The 24,522-nt window shown below is 44.6% G+C and overlaps 1 protein-coding gene across 1 annotated transcript in view; it reads left to right on the forward strand.

Annotated features, from left to right (window-relative positions):
- The window catches only part of NUP205 (nucleoporin 205), an 839,084-nt gene that overhangs the window by 347,383 nt on the left and 467,179 nt on the right, over positions 1–24,522 (forward strand). The window contains exons 20-21 of the mRNA XM_085651995.1: positions 9,113–9,197; positions 19,129–19,293. Of these exons, the coding sequence (XP_085508121.1) occupies positions 9,113–9,197; positions 19,129–19,293 (250 nt within the window). The remainder of the gene's footprint in view (positions 1–9,112; positions 9,198–19,128; positions 19,294–24,522) is intronic.

Below are 24,522 nucleotides of genomic sequence, written 5' to 3' on the forward strand. Positions count from 1 at the left end.
GACATGTAACATATGTTTGTACCATATGCGGCTGAAGATGCACATGCTTGGCATACTGCTGTCTTTTAGTGTTGGGTCTGGACATTTGCAACTTGTTTTTCTTCTGTAAAGTTAAAATCACAAGACTTTTTGTGGCTCCACCCACAGTCCACAGTTAAAGAGCACACTGGATCTACTGGAGATGTTTTTCTTCTCCCATTGAGCTCAGATGCTTGGGGACGCTGCTCCAATATCCACACATTTGTGTTTGGGCTCCTTTTTATGTGACAACGCTACGGGTCAAGCAGCTCTCCTCTTCGGCCTGCTGAGAAATACTGCTCCGTTTCAGACCCGTTAACCTTCAGAGCACCTTGAAGTATTGTGGCATCGGGCCACTCGTTCAGGAGGAATTCATTGTGCGATCCTCAAAGATGTGCCTGGGAGTCATGGACCACACTCCGTTTTATTTCTGCCCCAGGTTCAACGCTAAATACTCTTGGTCTGATCGACATGACGTCTATAATCTTTGCCTCTCATGAAGCATCCTTTGTTGCCTGCCTTGGCTTCTGCTGTAAATAGATTCTTGGGCGTCGGAGGAGAGAAGGTACAAAATGCAAAGGCTAGTTTTGTCTCGGACACCCAATATATTCCTTGTTGAAAAAATGTCTAGCACTTCCAGGTACACTATGAGCCAGAAGAGATGGAGAAAAGATCCTCTGAAGAATTTGGCTTTTAGGAGATCGAATTTGTCGAGCAGGAGATGCAACATGTACTGCCCTCAGGGCATGCTTCAGGGTCAGTCTGAGGGCCAAAAACTCCAAATGGCAAAGTCAGATTACTGCTCCCAAGGGAGTCAGACATAGTCTGGTGCCAAGCCACAAAATACATAAACCTATGGGTGAAGTTCCTCCAGTTGGTACACCCCAGACTCAAGCGGCTGTCTGTGCCTAGGAAGGCCCCGCCCCAGGGCTTCGAAGATCAACCTGCTGGCCTCCCTCCACAAAACTGAGCACCCAAGAAGGCAGCAAGTTGGAGAATTACCACTTTTGGAGCCGAAGTAGATGTTACAGACTTCCACACAATCGGAACTGGCTCCGAAGTCGCACTCAAAGCCGACTCCAAGGTCGGGGGACTCCAAGGGTTCTGTATTCGAGAAGCTACCAAATGTGTTGAATGAGATGCAAAAGAAAACTTTCATCCACTCAGGCAGCGGCAAGATTCTTGACAAACCACTGGCACCAGTACTCTGGCATATGAAAAAAGTTGGCTAGACCTTTAGGAGGTGCTACATGCTCTGCCTTTTGCACCAAAAAGGGTTTGAGAGACTACCACCAGTCGCATGTTTATCCACAACTGCTACCCACACCCCCACTGCTTTGTACTTGCTCACTTTAACATGAGCCTCAAGATACAGACTCAGAGCCAGGTATTTCTTATTATCCCCAAGAACCTGATGAGGAACCCTTTACACCATGGAGGTGGGGGGAGCGTGAAGGGTGGAGGGGGGGTCGAGGGGAGGTTGGGAGGCATGAGCCATGGGAGGACTATGTAGCAGATCCTCAGGATGACCCAGAGTTTGAGCCATACCATATCAAACCATCACCTGATAGGATCTCTATATTCCATGCAGTAATACAGAGGATAGTGCCAGGTTAAACTTCATACAGTGTAGGATGACTTTTTCTGACTTCTAGCTGCAGATTCCTCACCTCAGAATATTTCCCTTGAGTCAGACGGGTTCCGGAAACTTTTTTGAGCAATACCCGTGTGCACCGGTAGGTAGAACTGAAGACTCTGCTGCAACGTCGTCTGGCACCGGATACAACATTCACAGGTCCGTATAGTCACCACCCCTCATTTTCTTTATTTCCACACCAACAGCAGTGGATTAGGAGCTTCCTCACCCTGTTAAGTCTTTTCTTCCATCAGTGTGCAAGGGAAATTTGCCCTGATACGTCCATAGAATTTAAGTCTTGAGGGGATTGTCACAGGCAGATGTCTGTGACCGATCCCCACTTAGTCTCTGGTATCTAGGGTCGAGCCATGACCCCAAGACTTACAGTGACTGTACATCCATGTCACTGAAGGCCATCTGGGAGCAGGAGACTAGGCTTATGGTTGCCTGACACCTCAAGGTCCCTCTCCTCTTCAAGTCTCATGGACACTCCTGATCTCATTCCCTGACCGTTCCTGTTATCGTCCAAGTCATCTGTTAAATTCTTTAAGTGCAGCTTGACTTCAATGCACCCCTCCAAGTCCCTGGAGAGGTTGAGGAGGTGTCATCTTCCCTCACTGTCTCGCTCCCACAGTCGTTCCGCAGATCAGGTGCTGAACCTGATCCCTTTCAGTAAGACAACTGGTATGAAGAACTCAGGATGCTAGAGTCTTGGATACTTCAACAAATTCTGCTCTTGCCACTCTGCCAGGCCCAGCTTTGTTGGAGACTGCATCCTTCGCTGCGGTAATGCGGAGTGTCTCGGGCTTACAAGTATCATCCACCAAGTCTACACTAACATTCTCACTGAAGTTCATCAGCCGGATCAAACCAGCTCTTAACCCCTCTTGCTTTTTAATGAGAGATTGAGGGATGTCCCTACTTTAGGCCGCCTGTCCGCTAACAAATTGCCCTCCAGCATAGTCCTGTTCCTGGGGACTCCGACTTTCTGATGCACCACCCTACTCCAGAGAGTCTGATGGTGCAGGTGTCTGCAGCCAAAGTGAATCTAAGTGGGTTTTGTACCACACCACCTGATAGGGAATCGAAACGGCTGGACACCTTTGGGAAGATAATGTTAGTTGCACTGCCCCATCCGGGGTGGTGTCCCTCTATGCGCACAGCGCTGTAGGGTAACGAAGTTACCAGTCTTCTCAAACGAAAATTGAATCAGAGTTCATTTATTCATGATGAAAATATATTATGCCGTGTTACAGACTTCATATGTTGTATCAACAACGGTACCAACGGATATCCTCTATGCATTTCGGGTGGGAACCCTTCATCAGGAGGAATCCTATAACAAAAACAGGAGATAATGTGGCTTACCCCCTTAGGAGATTACATGATTTAACAAACGATATGCACAAAAAAGAGTCGTAATGTTTAAACCATACAAATGGATGTGTGACATATTCCAACCAGAATATCAAAACTGAAAGAGTATACAGTTGTGTGAAAACACGCAATTGTGAGGAATCACCAAAGATGTTGTCGATATCCAGAAAAGTGGCTGTACTAAGATTCACAAGTGTGAGTAGTGCGACAAAGTGAGGCGTGGTAATGGTAACTCAAAAAAAGTGCACGAGTGGGAATTAAAGAAACTTGATAGTAAGAAACACCAAACGTGTGAAATTGTACCCAATATTTCACTAAGTTCGGTTCGACGCATGTAGAGAGTGCGCCGTGATAAGACGCGATAATAGCAATAATAAGTGAAACAAAATCAAACACCAAAGTCAGAGAGGGTGATTAGTTGGGGAAGTTACCTCGGTTCGTTGGTTAAACGGGCATCGCGAAAATGCGCCGGTCCGGAAGGCCGTTAGTTATGTGGGTAGCCATGTTAAATAGGGAAGTAAATAGTTAACAGAAAAAGAGGACTCAAGGTGTAGCGGCCATCTTTAAAAGGGAAATGGGCTTGTTATTATGACAGTATCAAATCATGAGTGTAAAGAATAAATAACAGATAAAAGATGAATCGAAGGAAAAACGTGTGTGTTAGCTAATAACGTGGGATTAGTAAGGTGACTGTATGTGAACGCAGCTTGAAGATATCGGATGTTGGTTGGAAGGAATTTATGTCAGGAACAATAAAGTTGGAAAAAGTTAGAAAAAAGGTTAAAGAACAACAATGGTCCAGAGATATGTTGAGTAAGAGATAAACTTATGAAAAGAAATAAGTTGAAAAAAGCAGGTAATATCGGAAAAAATAAGAAAAGGTCAACTTAATGAACATTGAAAGCATTATAGAATTAATTTGAGATAATAGAAGTAGAAGTGAAATCAGGAGTGTTTAAACGTTCACGTAGGCATCAATGCAAAGTCAAATGAAGCAACTGAGTTTGAGGCGGTCATTCAGTCCATGGGGCACCATGGAGTTCATTTTGTATATCCAAGATGTTTCTCTTTGGATCAGAAATTTCCGATTGTCACATCCTTCTCTTAATGGAACTGTCAGTTTCCCATGGGGTGTTGAAATTAAGGAGAATGTTCAAAAAATCCGTGGTATCCTTGACAAAGGTGGACATGGCCTGCACTAAAGGTTGGAGGTGCCTGTCTAAATATTTGCCAACTGGTTCGTGGAGCGAGCCTCAACTGTGGTAACTGTAACAACATTATCAAAGGCAACAACATACAGCATCCAACCAAGGGACATAACATCAAACTTTTTGTGTCAGCAACCTGCGATTCTAAAAACGCCGTTTACATGTTGGAAGTGTCCATGCGGCCTGCCGTATATCGGCAAGACTGAAAGAAAGATGAAAATACGACTAAATGAACATAAAAGCAATATTCGTAATAACAACCTCAAATCTACAGTAGCAATACACTTCAATGAACACAAACACAATGTCAGTCAATTACGCTTCCTAGTGTGTGAGACAGTTCCATTAAGAGAAGGATGTGACAATCGGAAATTTCTGATCCAAAGAGAAACATCTTGGATATACAAAATGAACTCCATGGTGCCCCATGGACTGAATGACCGCCTCGAACTCAGTTGCTTCATTTGACTTTGCATTGATGCCTACGTGAACGTTTAAACACTCCTGATTTCACTTCTATTTCTATTATCTCAAATTAATTCTATAATGCTTTCAATGTTCATTAAGTTTACCTTTTCTTATTTTTTCCGATATTACCTGCTTTTTTCAACTTATTTCTTTTCATAAGTTTATCTCTTACTCAACATATCTCTGGACCATTGTTGTTCTTTAACCTTTTTTCTAACTTTTTCCAACTTTATTGTTCCTGACATAAATTCCTTCCAACCAACATCCGATATCTTCAAGCTGCGTTCACATACAGTCACCTTACTAATCCCACGTTATTAGCTAACACACACGTTTTTCCTTCGATTCATCTTTTATCTGTTATTTATTCTTTACACTCATGATTTGATACTGTCATAATAACAAGCCCATTTCCCTTTTAAAGATGGTCGCTACACCTTGAGTCCTCTTTTTCTGTTAACTATTTACTTCCCTATTTAACATGGCTACCCACATAACTAACGGCCTTCCGGACCGGCGCATTTTCGCGATGCCCGTTTAACCAACGAACCGAGGTAACTTCCCCAACTAATCACCCTCTCTGACTTTGGTGTTTGATTTTGTTTCACTTATTATTGCTATTATCGCATCTTATCACGGCGCACTCTCTACATGCGTCGAACCGAATTTAGTGAAATATTGGGTACAATTTCACACGTTTGGTGTTTCTTACTATCAAGTTTCTTTAATTCCCACTCGTGCACTTTTTTTTGAGTTACCATTACCACGCCTCACTTTGTCGCACTACTCACACTTGTGAATCTTAGTACAGCCACTTTTCTGGATATCGACAACATCTTTGGTGATTCCTCACAATTGCGTGTTTTCACACAACTGTATACTCTTTCAGTTTTGATATTCTGGTTGGAATATGTCACACATCCATTTGTATGGTTTAAACATTACGACTCTTTTTTGTGCATATCGTTTGTTAAATCATGTAATCTCCTAAGGGGGTAAGCCACATTATCTCCTGTTTTTGTTATAGGATTCCTCCTGATGAAGGGTTCCCACCCGAAATGCATAGAGGATATCCGTTGGTACCGTTGTTGATACAACATATGAAGTCTGTAACACGGCATAATATATTTTCATCATGAATAAATGAACTCTGATTCAATTTTCGTTTGAGAAGACTGGTAACTTCGTTACCCTACAGCGCTGTGCGCATAGAGGGACACCACCCCGGATGGGGCAGTGCAACTAACATTATCTACCGACCTTGGTTCAGGGGTCGCTCCTCTAGCAGCACGCCATCACCTGTTAAGATCTAACAACACTCAGATAAACAACTGGTGTGCGTGATATCTCATCTCTTGACCTTTGGGAAGATGGCATTATGTTCCACCAGCTTGGCATTGTGCTCTGTCAACACGTCTAACATGCTGGGTAAACTACACACTTGCCCAATGGGACTTCCCAGGTTTTTCCAAAGCTCTCGTAGGAGGCCTGAAAGATCTTAATGTAAGCTGTGACAGATGGCCACGATGCAGCTATATTTACTATTTCCTAAGAGCTGAATACCACAGACTCTCTGAGCAGGGCCATTGGCTTCATGGTCGCTTTCCGCTGTCACACATGAATGTACTCTACTGATTTTTATGGACATGCCATTTGGTGCCTGTTTGGGGTAAAGGCTGACACTGCACTCGATATCTTTATGCTTGTTTGGCCTTACTGTCCCTTCTGGCGAACTTCATCCTGCTGTTCACCCGTTTCATGGTTGCAGAAGAGAATTTCTGCCCCGACACCCATTTATCCTGGCCCTTTTGTGGCTGCAGTCACGGCTCCAACAGGTCCCATAGCCAAGAGAGTCAGCCTGCAGTCTAGTCTTCCACCCCTCTTGCTGCTGCAGCCCCTAAATTTCTTTAATATGCCTGTGGCGGCTCACCGCCACACTTTTCATGGCTGAATATGACTCTTTTTTCCAGGGTGGCAGAACATCACCTTGCACATATGGGTATTAGAGATCACCTGACGGGGTTACGCCCTCCCATTTTTGGAAACCCCACTGACCTTGCCACTGTCCGGTAAACCATCAGTCCTTTTTATGGCAGGAAATGCAGACTCTTTCGGCCAAAAAAACCATTGAGAGGGTGCAGATGCCAGAAGGACGTGGTTGCTATACCCACTACTTCCTGGTTTAGAAAAAAGGCAGAGGACTCCATCCTATCCTAGATCTATGCTCTCTTAATGCCTAGATGTGCAAGGGCAAATTCAAATGCTCAGTCTGGCTCAGGTATTGTCTGATAGCCATACATTCAGAAGCAGGGGCACACCTTTCAACGAGCTTTCTGCATTGGCACAGCAGAATTAAGCATTGGGCAATTCCAACAACATTGACCTGTTGGTGGATCTTTTGCTGGGGTTGGAGAATGATTTTGCCAACCTGCTTATCAGGTCAACCCAACAGGTCTATGAGTGGAAAGTTCACCTGCAAGTCCTCCATGAGTATTTTCAGCAGTGGGGCAGTCCGACAAAAGACCTCTTCGCCAATCCTGAAAACACAAAAGCCTAAAACTTCACATCCAGGCACCACCATTTAGAGTCCATGGGCAATGCAATATGACTGAAATAAGGATATTTGCTTAAGCTTTTCTGCCTGGATACCCTTATCCCTTTTGTGGTCAGGAAGATGAGGCAGGTGCCCATGACCCTCGTCCTAATGGCGCTAACATGGGCCAGGTGAGTCTAGTACTTTGTTATGAGAAATGTTAGTCCAACTTCACTAGAAGCTTCCACATCTGCCAGACCTCTTCACTTGGCATCAGTGACAACTCAGATTCCCACATCCCAATCAGATGAACTTTAAAATTTGGCCCCTGAGGTCTTAAAATTAGGATATCTGAACCTTCCAGAGAAGTGTATGTATGTTATATGGGAGGCCTGCAAGCATCCTGCTCGGGCCGGATATGTGGTAACATGGAAAAGATTGATTCATTACTTCATTACAACAGTTAGATCTGCTTAAAGTCTCTGCACAGAACATTATATCATATATCCTACATTTATATAAAGCGGGTCTTGCCTGCATTTATCAGCTGTTGCTACTTACCTGCAAAACAGACCATGTACTTGGGTTCAAACTTCCAGTGGTAAAAGTCTTTATGAAGGACATAAAGAGGGTAATATTTCCAAAGATACCTCCAGCACCTGCATGGAATCTTACACGACTCATGGGTACCCTAAGATCTTCTCAGCTACAATTTCCCTGTAGGAAAATTTCATTTTTAATTGCATTCACCTAACATAAGTGAGATAGTGAGCTTTGAGGTCTCCCAGTACAGCAACCCTTTCTTTGAGTTCATAGGAACAAGGTTGTTTTACATACAAACCCTGAATTCCTGCCTAAAACGGGTTCTCCTTCTCATATGAACCAGGCCATTGAATTACATGTGTTCTTTCCTCAACCAGAGTCGGTGGTAGGACAGTTGTCTCACACTCTGGATGTCAAAAGAGCACTCATATATTACATTGATAGGATTAAGCCATTTAGGAAGTCTACTTAACTTTTTGTGGCATTTACCAAACCACACAGGTTCTGCCATTTCTAAAGCTGGCATTGGAAGGTGGATAGATAAGTGTATCCAGACTTGCAATCTTAAGGCTAAACATACACTACCTTAGAGCTCATTCTACACGCAAAAAGGGGCTACGCTAGCTCTTTTGGGTAAAATGCCTTTAATTGTTGTATGAAAAGCTGCTATGTGGTCAGTACTTAATATATTTACTAAGCATTACTGTGTTGCTGTCCTGCAATGTCGACAAACTTTAGTTGGCTAAGCAATTTTAGGAACACTCTTTCAAGCATCTCCATCATCTACTCGTTAGATATCACATTTAAGAGAGACTGCTTTGTATCCGAAACAGAGCACATGTATGTAGAGCTTGACATTACTAATGGAAAATATTACTCGCCCTGTAACCATTTGTTTGTTGTGTGTAGTACTGTATATTCACAGGTGCCCACCCTTTTCCCCCCATAAGAAACAGATTATCACAGATTTTCTCATTTTTTCTTTGTATGTATGTATGTGTTTGTATATGTATGTGCATATATATACCTATATCTGTATATCATTCTGCACCCCACACTGTGGCTTCGACTTTTCACTCCACGTAAACTGCTCACCTGTTAAGCGGGAAAACAACCTGAGATCAAGCCAGTATACTGTTGCATTGTGGATAACTGATGGAATCACAACAGGTCTTGTGATGCAAATCTCTTAGAAGAAAAATAAGTTGCAAACAACTGGGCCCCATACTACATGGCTGGAGTATGTAGAGCATGTGAATCTACAGCACTGAATGCTACGAACTAATGTTTACAGGGTAAGTAACATTTTCCTTCTGGTTTGTGCTGCAGGCTGTAAGTGACAGATTGATGGCTGGCTTTGTTGAATGCCTGGATTGTGAAGACGCAGAAGAGTTCACTAACCTTGAAGAGGAAGGTATGTATAGTCTACAACTGTGTTCTATTTATCTATGAAAAACCTGTGTGAACCAAATGCAGAGTTCATATTGCTAGAGCTTCTAGTTCTTTAGTTATGCTGTAACAGTTCATACAGAGTATAACCTCCAGCAATAAAGGGGAGTGGAGATAGTATCAAAGTAAAGTAGGGACTTTGTGCAGCTGGGTAGCAGGTAGAGCAATAGAAATATATGTATAAAATATTAATTTATCTATTTGTGCAATCAATAAGTTACTGCTGGCCTGCATAACTTCAATAGTGAAGATCTATTAGTGGTGGTTTATTTGAAACTTAAATTGAAGTGTTTCTTGTTGTACTTGTCAGCACAAATCTTCCACAAACAGGAACTGATTGACAGCTCAGCCCTTTTACTACTGGATTCTTATGAAATCTAGCAGCATTAGCGATCTGGGGGTTTGCTGTCCATGTAACATGAGCCAAAGAGGGAGTTTCCTGAAAAACAGTTTTCCTTTTTCCACTTTGTCACATATTTCATGTAGCTTCTTCTCGTTGGTTTCCCAGAGAGTTTTCTTCGAACATTGGATATGATTGTGCCACTCTCGAATTGTCTCAGGCATAAATAATTAGAAAATATTTATGTAAAAGTACTTGAGGGAAATTTATTATCTGTAAACTCCAGTACCTTTGCCTTTAAAATTTATAAAACAAATGAATAACTGGAAATACGAGCTTGGCATTGTTGGATGGCTACATACTCTGTGCCCCTCTTACCCACAAGCACGCAGCACCTGAGTACTGTTTATGGCTAGACTTTGTTTTTTAATACACAGAAGTGGAAGACTCCAATTTGCATCTTTGCATTTATCTGTCCTTGGTCTGAGCTTCCAGGCTTAGGTTCGGATACCTTGTTTATGCTTTAAGCCATTGGCATCAGGTGGTAATGGTGCGCATGTAGGTCTCATTTTTCTGAAGCTCTTTTTGCTTTTCCATTATTATCCATTTAGCTTTTGTGAGATGGGATCCGAGTAATTTGCCATCAGCTGGTGTCAGCTTGCTTGGAAAAGAGCTTCATCATAAAATGTATAATACAAAAATGTTGTGATTAACAATAATGTCCACAGAGGGCAGCCACAAACTTACACAGAACTGACAAAAACACCTTGCAACCTCTCATTCTACTCTTAGCTTTTCATGGTTTGTCCTAGTGTAAATCAGGTTTAGGTCGCCGTATCTGGCATCACCACAGCAGTTACCAGCTCGTCCTTGGAATAAATGCTCTCAGATCACGGGGTTGAAAGATGTCATTTTGCTGACGGCCACCAAAAAGTTAGTTTTGCTCCATCTCACACAGGACTCCATTCCGTCCCTTTATATTATTAGTCTTTTATCAATACTAAAGTCGGTTCTGGGAATAATGGTATTCTTGACAGTGGAAACTGCTTTTGATCTTTCCGGCATCCCATTGATGAAACATACTCGGAGGGTGGGGGGGGGAGGGGGGGGCGACAGGTGACCAGACATAAATGGACATGTTTTCCAAACTTTAGGTAACCAGGAGGACCTAGTCTTTTGTTAAGCAGGATTGTAATTGATTAGTGTTTAGTCAAAAAACTCTGTACTGCAGAATAAGGATGGTGTCTTCTTTGTTATGGATTTCCATACAGCTTTGTTCTTAATAAATGGTCAGAATTATTGTGCAACTTGGTAAGCGATTAGATTGTCATAAGGGTTTGGTTATGATTTGAATTCCAATATTGCTGCTGAAGTGAGAGTTGGCTTAGTCTAAGATACCACAGGACACTGCCAGAGTGTTGGGCCCTCAATGCCGTCGGGTTTTTGGAGGGTGTACACTATTTTATGTATCTTCCTGATCAAAACAATATCAGTACTTGACACATTCTGGAACTTTACCTTTATGTATTGTAATTGCATTTGTATAGCGCTTACTACCCCTGACGAGGTGTCGAATTCTTTTTTTTCGGCGAGTATCACGCTACTCCGGGACCCATAGAGGATTAGTGTTGAATTAGTACAGTGAAACATGCAAGTACATTTTAAGTGGTGAAAAGGTTAGTCAGTTATTTGGATGCGGAAGGATAGCAGAAGGATAGCAGAAGGATAGAAGAAGAAAAAAGGTTTGTATTTATATAGCGCCTGTTACCCCTGATGGGGTGTTGAAGCACGCTACTCCGGAAACCCATAAAGGATTAGTGGTGAATTAGTATGGCAAAATATGAAAGTAATTTGAGTGGTGGATATTAGTCAGTTATTTGGAGTGAGAAGGATAGCGGAGGGATAGAAGGGGAAGAAAGGTTTGCATTCATATAGCACCTGTTACCCCTGATGGGTGTTGAAGCGCTTTTCTGGCTAGTAGCATGCTACTCCGGAACCCATAAAGGAATAGTGTTGAAAATGAGTATAGTGAAATATAAAGTAATTTGAGTGGTGGATGTTATTCAGTTATTTGGATAGAGAAGGGTAGGTGGCGGGATAGAAGAGGGAAGGAGGTTTGTATTTATATAGCGCTTGCTACCCCTGATGGGGTTTTGAAGTGCTTTTTTTGGCGAATAGCACGCTACTCTGGAACCCATAAGGATTAGTGTTGAATTAGTATGGTGAACCATGAAATTAATTTGAGTGGTGGATATGTTAGTCAGTTATTTGGATTGAGAAGGGTTGGGGAGGTGTAGAAAAGGGAAAAAAGGTTTGTATTTATATAGCGCTTGTAACCCTGATGGGGTGTTGAAACGCTTTATTGGCGAGTAGTACGCTGCTCTGGAACCCATAAAGGATTAGTCTATTCTGATCTTTGTGATCGAGAACCTAGAACAAGTTCTGGTATCCTTCAGTAAAGGAGACTGTCTGTGTCTGCCAAGGAAGGTTCATTGAACGTAAAACAGCTTTCTTTAAAGACCTTATCATTTAACCAAGTATGTAAGTGTATAGTATTTCTATAGCTCAAGCCTAGCCAAAAGGCAGCAGAGGTGAATGACCATACATGCTGCCTATAGCTGGTTCTGGTCTCTATACGCATTGTATGCCTGCCTGGAAATGACTGAATAATTCGGTCTTCCACATTGACTTTAAGGCTTTTAGGAGCAGTCTGCAGTGCCTGTCCATTATTCCTAAAGAATGTCATATCCAAGGAAAGTGTATGTTCGAGGCATATGAGCTCCAGATTATACACTGTGCATAGATCGCCATCTGGTGTTGGGCCCGGATGTGTGCAGTTTGTTTTTCCTCTTGGAAAGTCTTTGGAAGTCACGAGGTCGGTGACTCCACCTTTGGTTCGTATTGCGCATGGGCTTCGGCTCCATCCTCAGATTGTTTTTTTCCACCATCGGGCTCGGATGTAATACTACGTGCTCCGGTTTCGAACTTTTCCAGTTCAGCGATCGACGCAAAATCCTCGCTCATCGAGATCCTTCAGATAATAAATCATCTTAATCACCTTCTCTTCGGCACTTCTTCGATTCCGGTCCTCGACGGCGGCCTTCGGGCCTATTCCGGCTCCGGTCTCGGCTGATGGAAAGAATTCCCTTCAAGAAGTGCCTTCGATGTGGGTCTAAATTCCCCCACACCGATCTTCATGAGGTGTGCAACCTCTGCCTCTCCCCTGAACACGAGGCCCGAGACTGTCCCGCCTGCAAGTCTTTTCGATCTAAAAAGACTATTCGAGATCGAAGGGCCAAACGCAACATGGCGCACTCCTCGACCTGCTCCAGTCGACATCTTCGGGGACGACGTCGAAGCTCCGGGACAGCAGAACATCGAAGAAGAGGACGACGACCTTGTCAGTGCTTCCGAGGCCGACGACTCAGATGTGGAGGACATCACCCCGGCGCAGAGGGTCGTGAGTACTATACCCCCTCCCACACCGATACCCAAAAAGGCTTCGGTCACACCTTCGCCTTCGGGCCTAGGCAAGACCAAGGATACTTGCCCGGTAAAGATGCCTGTTAAGCCTTCTGGCAGCTCGGGCTCGAGCCAGCCTACCAGGGGTACCGAAAGACACCCTTCGGCACCGAAGAAAAAATCTGCCTCCACCTCCACACCGAGCCCAGCACCAAAGCCCTCGGTGTCGAAACCTGCCCTCCCGGTGCCGACCAAACATCACAAGGCCCTCGGCACCAACACTCCAGTGCCGAAGCCTCTTTCGGCACCGAACAAAAAATCGGAGGTCCCGAAGAAGCACGGCTTAGACAAACCTAAAAAGCCGTCGGCCCCGAAAACCTCGGCGCCGACCGAACAACTAGTGTTGCTAGAACTTTTCACACCGGATCCTCTGCAAAAGACACTTACCAAGGATCCAAAAACTGGACATTTGACACGGTCTTCAAAAAAGAGACACTTGGACAAACCAGCTCCACCTCCACCTCCAAAGAGGAAGGACACTGCAACCTCCCCTTTCAGAGTGCCTACCCCACCTCCTCCACCCTCCCCACCTTCTCCACCCCTGCCTCATCGCTCTCCAACCTTGTCTCCAGTCCCAGACGATCTAGGGGACCCTTACTTTGATCCAGCAGATGTGCCACAAGACCCCACCCCTACTGGATCTCCAGACCCATGGAACGACTATAACAATCCGGACATCCCAGATGTCCCACAGGATGACCTTTACCCATCTAGGCCATCCCCACCAGAAGATTTGTTAGGCTTTCACCACCTACTACAGAGGGCGGCACATTACCACGGGGTGGAGTTACATACTGACCCAGTGGAGGAAGATTTTCTCCTAGACACCTTCGATAATGCACATAGGTCTACTGCCATTCTATCTATGTTAAAGGGAGTAATCAAACATGCACCGGAGGTTTTTAAAGACCCAGTCAGGGCCAGGGTCCTAAACCCCCGTATAGAGAAAAAATACAAAGCCGCCTCCACAGATCCTTCATACATTAAAGGCCCTGCACCACTGGATTCCTTAGTGGTATCTACAGCTAGGAAGCGTTCAAATTCTCACGCGTCAGGCGAAGCACCACCACCTGACAAAGAGTCCAAGCTCCTAGACGCGTCAGGGAAGCGCACTGCGTCACAAGCCGCCAATATATGGCGCATCGCCAACACGCAAGCGCTATTGGCCAGATACGACAGGGCGCATTATGATGAGTTAGAGACCATCATGCACCATCTCCCTGAAAAATACAGGAATAGGGCTAATGAATTGATCCAAGAGGGAAAAATAATAACTAATACCTCTATACGCTGTGCCCTAGATGCGGCAGATACAGCCTCCAGGGCCATAAACACCAGTGTCCTTCTCCGTCGCCATGCCTGGCTCAGAGTTTCAGGTTTTAAACCTGAGGTACAAGCCTCTATATTGAACCACCCATTCGACCAACATCCTCTATTTGGGCCAAAAGTTGATGAAGCCTTTGGAGATGAAAAAAGATACTGATACGGTGAAATCCATGGGAGCCCTACAGTCACACACTCTTAGGCGCTCTTTTCGCCGCTCTTCCTTTCGGGGCACGGGCAGGGGCTACTCCTCGGATAGTGCATCCACGTCCTACAAATCCCCTCCTCAATCTACCTTCACAAAGGGTTATCAAAGAGGCGGATACAGAGGTAATAATAATAAAGGCAGAGGCAAGACAAATACCGCCGGCTCTGCCACACCACCTACCCAATGACTTTCCCCCGCTCCCTCCAGACCATTCCACTCCGGTCGGGGGCAGAATACAACATTTCCTTCACGTCTGGGAGACAATCACCGCAGACAGATGGGTGACCCAAATTATTCATAAAGGGTATTGCCTAGAATTAACATCTACCCCCCCCAAACATTCCACCCAGGCAACGCCCAATGTCTCAAGAACATGCCACGTTACTAAAACAGGAGGTAGTCTCCCTCCTGCAAAAACAAGCCATAGAGCAGGTCCCCATCAATCAACAAAATGTAGGGGTCTACTCCCTGTACTTTCTGATTCCAAAGAGAGACGAGACTCTACGACCTATCCTAGATCTCAGACCTCTAAATACTTACATACATTCAGACCATTTCACATGGTAACCCTTCAACAGGTTCTTCCACTCCTCTCCCAGAACGACTTTCTCACCACTCTGGATTTGAAAGATGCATACTTTCACATTCCAATACACCATGCTCACAGAAAGTACCTCAGATTTGTAGTGGACGGGCAACACTACCAATTCAAGGTGCTCCCGTTCGGGGTAACAACAGCACCAAGGGTATTCACCAAGTGCCTAGCAGTAGTGGCGGCACATCTCAGAAGACAGCACATTCACGTCTTCCCGTATCTGGACGACTGGCTAATAAAACCCACGTCCTACGAACAATGTGTGCAACACACCGCCGCTACAATCCAACTACTTCACCAGCTAAGTTTCACGGTGAACCACCAAAAGTCCCACCTGGTACCATCACACACAAAACAATACCTCGGTGCCACCATAGTCACCTCAAAAGCCATAGCCTATCCCAATCCTGCCAGGATTGCAAATATACAAGCTCTGCGTAAAAAATTCATATGTCAACACTCTCTCCCAGCAAGGGTGTTTATGCAACTGATAGGGATGATGGCCTCTTGCATCTTCATAGTGCCCCATGCAAGACTCCAGATGCGTCCACTCCAAGAGTGTTTAGCGCGCCAGTGGAACCAGGCCCAGGGGCAACTGACAGATCTGGTGTTGGTAGACGGTCGCACCCATCGCTCTCTGCAGTGGTGGAACACCACAAACCTTTCCAAAGGTCGACCGTTCCTGGACCCGGTCCCACAAATAATCCTGACAACAGACGCATCGCTCTCCGGCTGGGGAGCTCATCTGTTACATCTCACAGTACAGGGCACATGGACGCCGCAACAGAAGTTACTCCACATCAACCATCTGGAGTTACTGGCAATCTTCCTGGCCCTAAAACCCTTCCAGACGCAGATTTCAGGCAAGGCAGTCCTCATTCGCACAGACAACATGACTGCCATGTACTGCATTCAAAAACAGGGGGGCACACACTCCCCACAGCTCTCTCAATTAGCACAGAGCATATGGAGATGGGCAATTCCACAGAAAATCTTTCTCCTGGCCCAACACGCTCCAGGAGTCCAAAACACCATGGCAGATCTGCTCAGCAGACAAACGCAACAGATTCACGAATGGGAACTACACCCACAAGTTCTTCACCCGTTCTTTCAGATGTGGGGGCATCCACACATAGACCTATTCGCCGCCCACGACAACAAAAAATGCCCAAGCTTCGCCGCCAGATATCCACACCCATTGTCCAAAGGCAATGCGATATGGATGAACTGGTAAAACAAATTTGCATATGCTTTTCCACCTCTCCCACTAATTCCATTAGTGGTGCGAAAGCTACAACAGCATTCCCTAACACTGATCCTAGTAGCTCCAACATGGGCCAGACAACCGTGGTACACCACACTGCTGGAACTCTCGGTAGTACCACCCAAAAGCTACACCTCTCACCATGCCTCCTAACCCATAACCATGGAGAGATCAGACACCCGGACCCAGCTCAATTCAACCCTGCGATCTGGCTCCTGAGGTCCTAGAATTCGGATACCTTAACCTTCCCCCTGATTGCATGAATATTATCAGGGAATCTAGACGCCCTACTACTAGGGCATGCTATGCTGCAAAGTGGAAAAGATTTGTTGTTTACTGCCACAACAACACAATCAACCCTTTAAAGGTGTCCATACAGCACATCATATGTTACTTGCTCCATCTACAAAGGTGTAACCTAGCATATACATCCATTCGGTTACACCTCGCAGCAATTGCTGCTTACTTACAGAACAGGCAGCACCTATCACTTTTCAGGGTGCCTGCCATCAAGGCCTTTATGGTAGGCCTCAAAAGAGTAATTCCACCCAGAGTACCACCCTCACCTGTCTGGAACTTGAATATAGTTCTCACAAGGTTAATGGGACCCCCTTTTGAACCATTACATAAATGTGAGCTGCAATTTCTCTCATGGAAAACAGCTTTTCTAGTGGCCATCACTTCCCTCAGAAGGGTTAGTGAAATACAAGCACTCACTATACAGGAACCTTTTCTCCAAATGCATCAGAACAAGGTTGTACTCCGCACCAACCCAAAATTTCTACCCAAAGTCATTTCTCCATTCCATCTAAACCAGTCGGTAGAATTACCAGTCTTTTTCTCACAACCTCAAACCGTTGCGGAAAGGGCTTTACACACACTGGATGTTAAAAGGGCCTTACTTTACTACATCCAAAGAACACAACCTTTCAGAAAAACCAAACAGCTATATGTCTCTTTCTCTCCACCACATAAAGGCAACCCTCTTTCTAAATCAGTGATAGCTAGGTGGATTGTAAAATGCATACAGATTTGCTACCACAAAGCAAAACGAACGCTATCTGTTCCCCCTAAAGCCCACTCTACAGGGAAGATAGGGGCTTCTATGGCTTTTCTAGGAAACATACCACTAGATGACATCTGCAAAGCAGCGACATGGTCAACACCGCACACTTTCACAAAACATAACTGTGTAGATGTGCAAACCAAGCAACAAGCTAGTGTGGGCCAGGCTGTACTAAAAACACTGTTCCAAACAACTGCAACGGATGCCAGTGGTCGCAGCTAGGGTTGGGTACTGCTATATAATCTATGCACAGTGTATAATCTGCAGCTCATATGCCTCGAACGGAATATGCTACTTACCAGTATGCATCTGTTCTTGGCATGTAGAGCTGCAGATCTATACACGCCCACCCGCCTCCCCGGATACCTGTATCCGTTCCAGTCTATCTTATTTAGATACAAAACACATGGGTTTCTTTGCTGTTACTGTTACGCTCCATCTTTCCCTGCTGGCGAAAAACAATCTGAGGATGGAGCCGAAGCCCATGCGCAATACGAACCAAAGGAGGAGTCACCGACCTCGTGACTTCCAAAGACTTTCCAAGAGGAAAAACAAACTGCAAACATCCGGGCCCAACACCAGATGGCGATCTATGCACAGTGTACAGATCTGCAGCTCTACATGCTAAGAACAGATGCATACTGGTAAGTAGCATATTCCTTTTCCTGAATGGAATTTTTGGTGAAATATTGTAATCTAGTCCTAGTAGAATATTGGTCTCATGACTTCACATAGGTACATATGTCAGCATAAGCGTGATTTACGTTTAAATAAAGCTATTTTCTTAATGAGGCCCGAAAAATAAATGTGGTCAAAAAGTTCTGCCGTACCACTCTGAGGTCTTCTTTCTTAGGTCATGGCTACTCAATTTAAGGGAATCTCCTTTCAGTCCCTATTTTGATAGCAGCTGAGCGCAAAGGGCTCTTTGAAAGGAGAATCCAGAGCCCATAAATAGAATACCCAAGCTTAGGAGTTCTAAATTTCAAAAGTACAAGTATAGAGACACTATTGGTAAACCCTTTTAATGATGTGTAAGTCCAACTTAAACGAGAAAGCAAACTGGTTTGCATTGTATTTTCCTTGTTGACATCAGAGTTAACTTGGAGGATAAAAGTTCATACCCTGTATTTTCTAATAGGACCTAGCAAAAAGAGTTGTAATGAAGACTTTTTGAAATAGAATAACTGGTGTTCTAACTGCACTGATTCACGTCTACGAACAATCTTTGTGACACTTAGGTAGCAGACACAACAGAGCTCAAATCTGCCTCTTCATCTACCAGAAGGAAGTGGTATTAACAGGGCATTTCTGAATTGATGTGCAGTGGTACCCCCGCCCCCCACCCCCACACACACACACACACACACACACACAAGCGCACTTCACAAATCCCTGATTTATTGATTGAGCGCCGTCACTATATCTTTGGTGTATCTGGTTCTTGCAGCTTTAATCACCCCCCCACACACACAAGCGCACTTCACAAATCCCTGATTTATTGATTGAGCGCCGTCACTATATCTTTGGTGTATCTGGTTCTTGCAGCTTTATTTTTATTCATTTTATTTTTCCCAACAGAACTTAAATCAGAGAAGAAAATTTCACATATCCGTCATGAAACCAGAATCAACATCCTGAACCTCCTCATCACTTCTCTGGAATTGAACCCTCCCAACCTAGCACTCTATCTTCTGGGCTATGAGCTCAAGAAACCAGTTGCCACTACCAACCTGCAGGACCCAGGTGGGTAGTACGGAAAGAGTTACGGGGTTTATATTCTGTTTGATCTCTGCTACCACTATTATCAGCCTGGCACTGTACATATGCAGAAAATCCAGGGCCCTGTTTTTCCATGTATCTAGCATTAAAAATGGTGGGACTAAGATTCCAGGTGGCATGTCTTCGACCATCACCCTTACATGCTGTAAGGTTGCTACATGCCCGTTCTAGATGTCTTGCAATAAAAAATTAACAGTTGGTCATCAGTCATGTATGTATAGTTTAAGTCTCTGAGTGCTCTTTTCAATGTATGTGTTATAATTTGCACTTTACCAGTTATTTTCATTCATATTACTACATATATACAAGAAAGCACTTTCGGAACGATGCTCGGGTGCTTTACACCAGTTATAGCGCTCATCTAGCACACGAAGTATTTCAAGGTCAAAGAATTTTGGGCATTTTCATGTTAATTTCAACATCATTATTTTAACTACTAATGAAAAGAGGAGCGAAAGAAACACAATGGTGCAAGAATATAAACATGCATGCTGTTTTCCTGAAAGGTAAAGCACACATTTTCTGTGCATGAGTTACACTATCAGTGAAAAGGAAATGGATGAAATCAGCTTGGAACAACAGATGAAAACAATTGTAGAAAAGACATGGAGCTGTTCCAGAGAAAAAGACCCTGTCCTCGAAGTGAAGCAAAACAATTGACAGAAAAGCATGCTGTACTTCTCGCCCCAGAATGATTGAGTTCCCACTGGGAGATAAATGGAGCATTTTAAAAGGAGGGACAGTGTAAATATGGAAACTGAGAACTCCCTGAGCTTGCAGAGCAGTGTATGTCAGATTGAAGAAATAGGGGATCGGCATATAAGCGCTATACATGTGTCTTTCTGCGCCTTCAAATGTAGAACCGCACCTCCGTTCCTTGTTTAGCTTGTGAAGCATTTGTTCTTTCGGAAAGTGGACATGTCATCCCCTGAAACGATAGGGTTTAAGTCTTGTAGGAACGGTTGCAAACGTGTGTCTGTGACTGATCCCCACAAGCTGTTCCTCTGGAACTTGAGTTTATTGCATAACTCCAAGGCCCAAGGCGACGGTGCCCAGGTTAATCCAACAGTCACCTGAGAACACAAGCCAAGCACCGCAAGACATGCAGGTTCCACTTCTGTTCTCAAAGTTGCTCAAGAGGCAGCTTTCATAATGGTTAAAGTCTTTGGTGAGTTCTAGATAAGAAGTCCAAGTGGGACTCTGCCACTTCCTGCAAGTGTATCATCATGCCTCATGGTCTTGACCAGGCTTCTCCAAAAAGTAGCTCTCCAGCTACTGGTAGCTCTGCAGCCACTAGTAAGTAGCTCTCCTACATGCAGCCCAGCCTACTAAGTTATAAGCTTTTGCTTGGATGAATTAATATATGTATACCAAAAATGGAAAACGTGTATTCAAGATGAAAATGTTAAGAACTCATAAGCTGATATTTGGAAACAAATGTCTTTCTTTGTAAAAATATTTAAAGCCGATATTTGAGTGATAAATTATACGGTGCTGGGTAGACTTATTGCTCATAATATTACCTTGGTACGAGGAGCATTACAGCAATGGCTGTTCTGTATTACTCATGTAGAGGCATTCCAAATCGATAAATCCTTTTTTTGCATTACTGGTGCCAACTCTAAGGCAGTCACTGCTGGTAATCTTGCATGCAGTGGGCACTAAGGTAATCTTGTCTGATATGCTCACTACTATAACAGTAATCACAAAAGCTTAGCCTGATATTCACTGAACATAAGTAAGTCTTATTACAAAAAAGGTTGGAGACCCCTGGTCTTGACCCTTTTCCACTGAGGAACAAAATCCATCCTTAGTCCCAATGAATTCCCGGCTGGGTCAGCAAATTCACAGCAGGTTGATGCCCTTTGCGAGGTAATGCTGCACATTTTTGGCACTCTTTAAGCCCCAAGGAGCTACAGGGGCCTCCAGTCGGACAAGCGCTGGTGGGTCAACCCTCTGTGCTATCTCTGCGCTTGAACTCACTTCTGGTTCTGTACTGATATCTGTGCTGGCTCCGGGGCCATCACTCAAATCTGTGTGGGTCCTTCGAACGTTAGTGCTGGCATAGACACCACCCAGCGCTGGAGGGGGAGCCTTAACCCATTATAGTATCCAACTCCATCTTAACCGAGGCCAGATCTTAATGTGGCACAGCCAGCACTCAATCCATAAGACTTATCCCGTTTGAGCATATACTTTTTTAACAATCATTTAAACAACAACCGTCCTGGATCCTTTTGTCAGCATTTTGATTTCATTGGAAATAAATTATTTCTGTTCTGGGAAACATAATTTTTTAGCTGCTGCGGGCGATTGTGGTTTCACTGTGTGCCATGGGTTCCTGCTCTCCCACACATACCTTCCGTATTAAAATCTGTACAGCAACCAGAAATGACAGATTGGATACAGCTCGCTACTACTAGTCTCTGGTTCCCATTGACATTCAAAGGAGGTGGCAAGGAACTAAAGCTGCTGCAATTTTAATTTATTTAAATGATCTTTATTGAGTTTTAGGAGATAATCAGTATTAACAGTATTGTACATCAAAGTCCGTGCACAGACAAATGAAATATACCATCAAGAAGATCATATAAACATGTATAACACCCCCCCCCCCCCCCCCCCCCCTCCGCTCGTGTGCAAATTATCCAATTAAAATAATGCAGTATGGATCAACCGGTCAACACAGGCCATAAAGTAGTAATGTAGCATGTCTTTCAGTTGGGTTCATCTCAAGATTATTGATTAGTGGCCATTTCCGTAGGTGATTCTTTCAACTCTGAATATGTAGCCGCCCAGGCTCTGAGATCTTCCTCCAGTTTATCATTGGTGCAAACAGGTTTAATTCGGACTTCTTATGCTAGAGCCCATACAGAGACATCCCTGATCCAGTCTGTGCCAGGGAGGTTCAATAATCAACCGTTCTTATTGCTATTCAGCGTTTTTCAGGGGGGGAGGGGGAGGGGGAGGGGGAGGGGAGGGGAGAGGATTGGACCCAATATTGCCTGCCATATTTCCAGCGGTATCCGCCACCCAGAACCTCTGTTGATGTTTTCTAGGACTGAACACCAATAGGGCAGTGAACTCCTAAATCACATGTATAAAATCGGTCATCAGGTATTGATATCAGGGACATGCAGCGGGCCTGTAGAGTAGATAGTATGTAAGGCTTTGAGAACAAGATAAGTTTGTTTTATGAAATTATATTGGATTAGCTTAAAACGAGCTGTAGAGCTAGCTGTGCGAACCCCTTCATTGATGTGCCTCCATTCCTTCTCAGTGATTGGTTCCACTGACAACCCCTGCCTTTTGGCCTGAACTGGAATACGTACCTCCAGAAGATCTTCACGTAGTGCCCTGTGAAGATGTGAAATGAGACCTGGTCATCCCGTCATCCCCAGCAATGTGGTTAACGTGCTGGAGATGGGTGACATGTCCGGGAAGGTGGGCCAGATCTCCCGAGCCGTGTCCGAGATCTTCATGTATTGTAAAAAATTGGCCTGTGCCAAGTTCCGAGGAATCTACAGCAGTGGCATGTGAGATAAAGCACCTCTTCGGGTATAGGTACCTTAGAGTGTTACATCCCCCATCTTTCCACCCCTGGGTCGACATGGAGTTTGATATTTCTATGAAAAGTTTGCAGAATCCAGAATAGCAAATCCGGGGCAAAAGGAGCACAGTGAATCACTCTCTTAACCGCCCCTTCCCATACTGCTGCCGTATCAGGTAAGATGTGTCAGAGGGGACCCGGATCTCACTCATCAGTAACGTAGGAGCCCCCCCACTTTGTGCGAGCCTCTCAACAGAGCCTTCTCCCAGGAGCCACCTGGTTCGAACCCTGAAATGGCATGTTGTATATGTGCTGCCATATAGTAAAGCTCTATGTGAGGGACATCTAGGCCGCCCGAGAGCAGGGCCTTTTCAGAATGGAGCCTACACCTGCCCACTAATAATAAATCTACAATAAGGCTGTCAATCGTTTCATAATATTGTCTAGGGATCATATAGAGTGTGCCCTAAAGTGCATACAGACATTGAGGGAGCAGCATCATCTTTGTAAGTGCAATTTTGCCCATGAGGGAAAGAGGCAGGGCCTTCCAAAAACTTGCAGAGGCTCGCAGTCCCTGTACTACTCTTCAAATGTTGAGGTCTAATCCACCTCAGTAGGCACCATTTGAATCCCCAAATACTGGACCGCCCTCAGCTCCCAATGAAGACTCCCTGGTGGCAAGGTTTCAAGAGGCATTCCGGTGAGGGATCACAGTGGACAAAGCCTGAATTTGTAATGGTTAACCCCCAGCCGAGAGGTCTCCGCGAATTCCTGCAGCACATGATTTAGTATAGGCACCGATTGTCTGCGTAAAGGGCGACCACATGCGTGGTCTCCCTTATCTCTATCACCCAAGGGTCCAGCAGCTCACAAAGTCTCTCGCCCAATGCCTCAATTGCAAGCGCGAACAGGATCGACGAGGGGGGTTCACCCCATCTGGGATCGCTATAAAGGTGAAACAGTCCCGCAATCTCAATACCCGAGTGCCCTTGGGCACAAGGGTCATTTGGATAAATTTGGGACCATCCCAGTCTTCCTCAGGATGTGCCAAATTTTTTTTCGATATCTAAAAGTGCCAGCGCCAATTTGTCTTGTTGTTGTGTGGTATGGTATATGTGGGAAAGCCATCTCAAGCTATGTAAAGTGCTTTCTGCAAGGCTAAACCCCGATTGGTCCGTGTGCACTAGGGACAGGGCTGGTGGTTCAAGCTGCTACAGCTTCGCAGGACCCTAGTGTCCTTTCATTGGTTCCACCAAATAAAGTCCAGATGGCTAGAACATTGTGGGATAAATATATTCTCTTCTATCAGTTTGGCATCAAGGTCATTAATCACGGCATGTGTTTTGGGCAGATTTTCTCATGCTTTATGGGATTCTGTGGCGCAGCGGCTGCCCTTTTTCAGAGGAAGCGCCAGGAGTGAGCTCTTGCTGGTGGTACAAGATGGCCGAGAAGCAGCAAAGTTCACCATAAAATGTGGTATGGACACCATTGATTCTGTGGGTAGAGCTATGGCTCAGACAGTTGCACTGCATAAACATGCATGGCTGCGTCAATCTGTCTTTCCAGAGCCTGTACAGGAAAGCCTCAAAGAAATGCCCTTTGATGGTGTTCATCTATTTAGTGAACATGCTGATTCAGCTTTA

Source organism: Triturus cristatus, chromosome 4_1, assembly GCF_964204655.1.
Source record: "Triturus cristatus chromosome 4_1, aTriCri1.1, whole genome shotgun sequence".
NCBI lineage: Eukaryota > Metazoa > Chordata > Amphibia > Caudata > Salamandridae > Triturus > Triturus cristatus.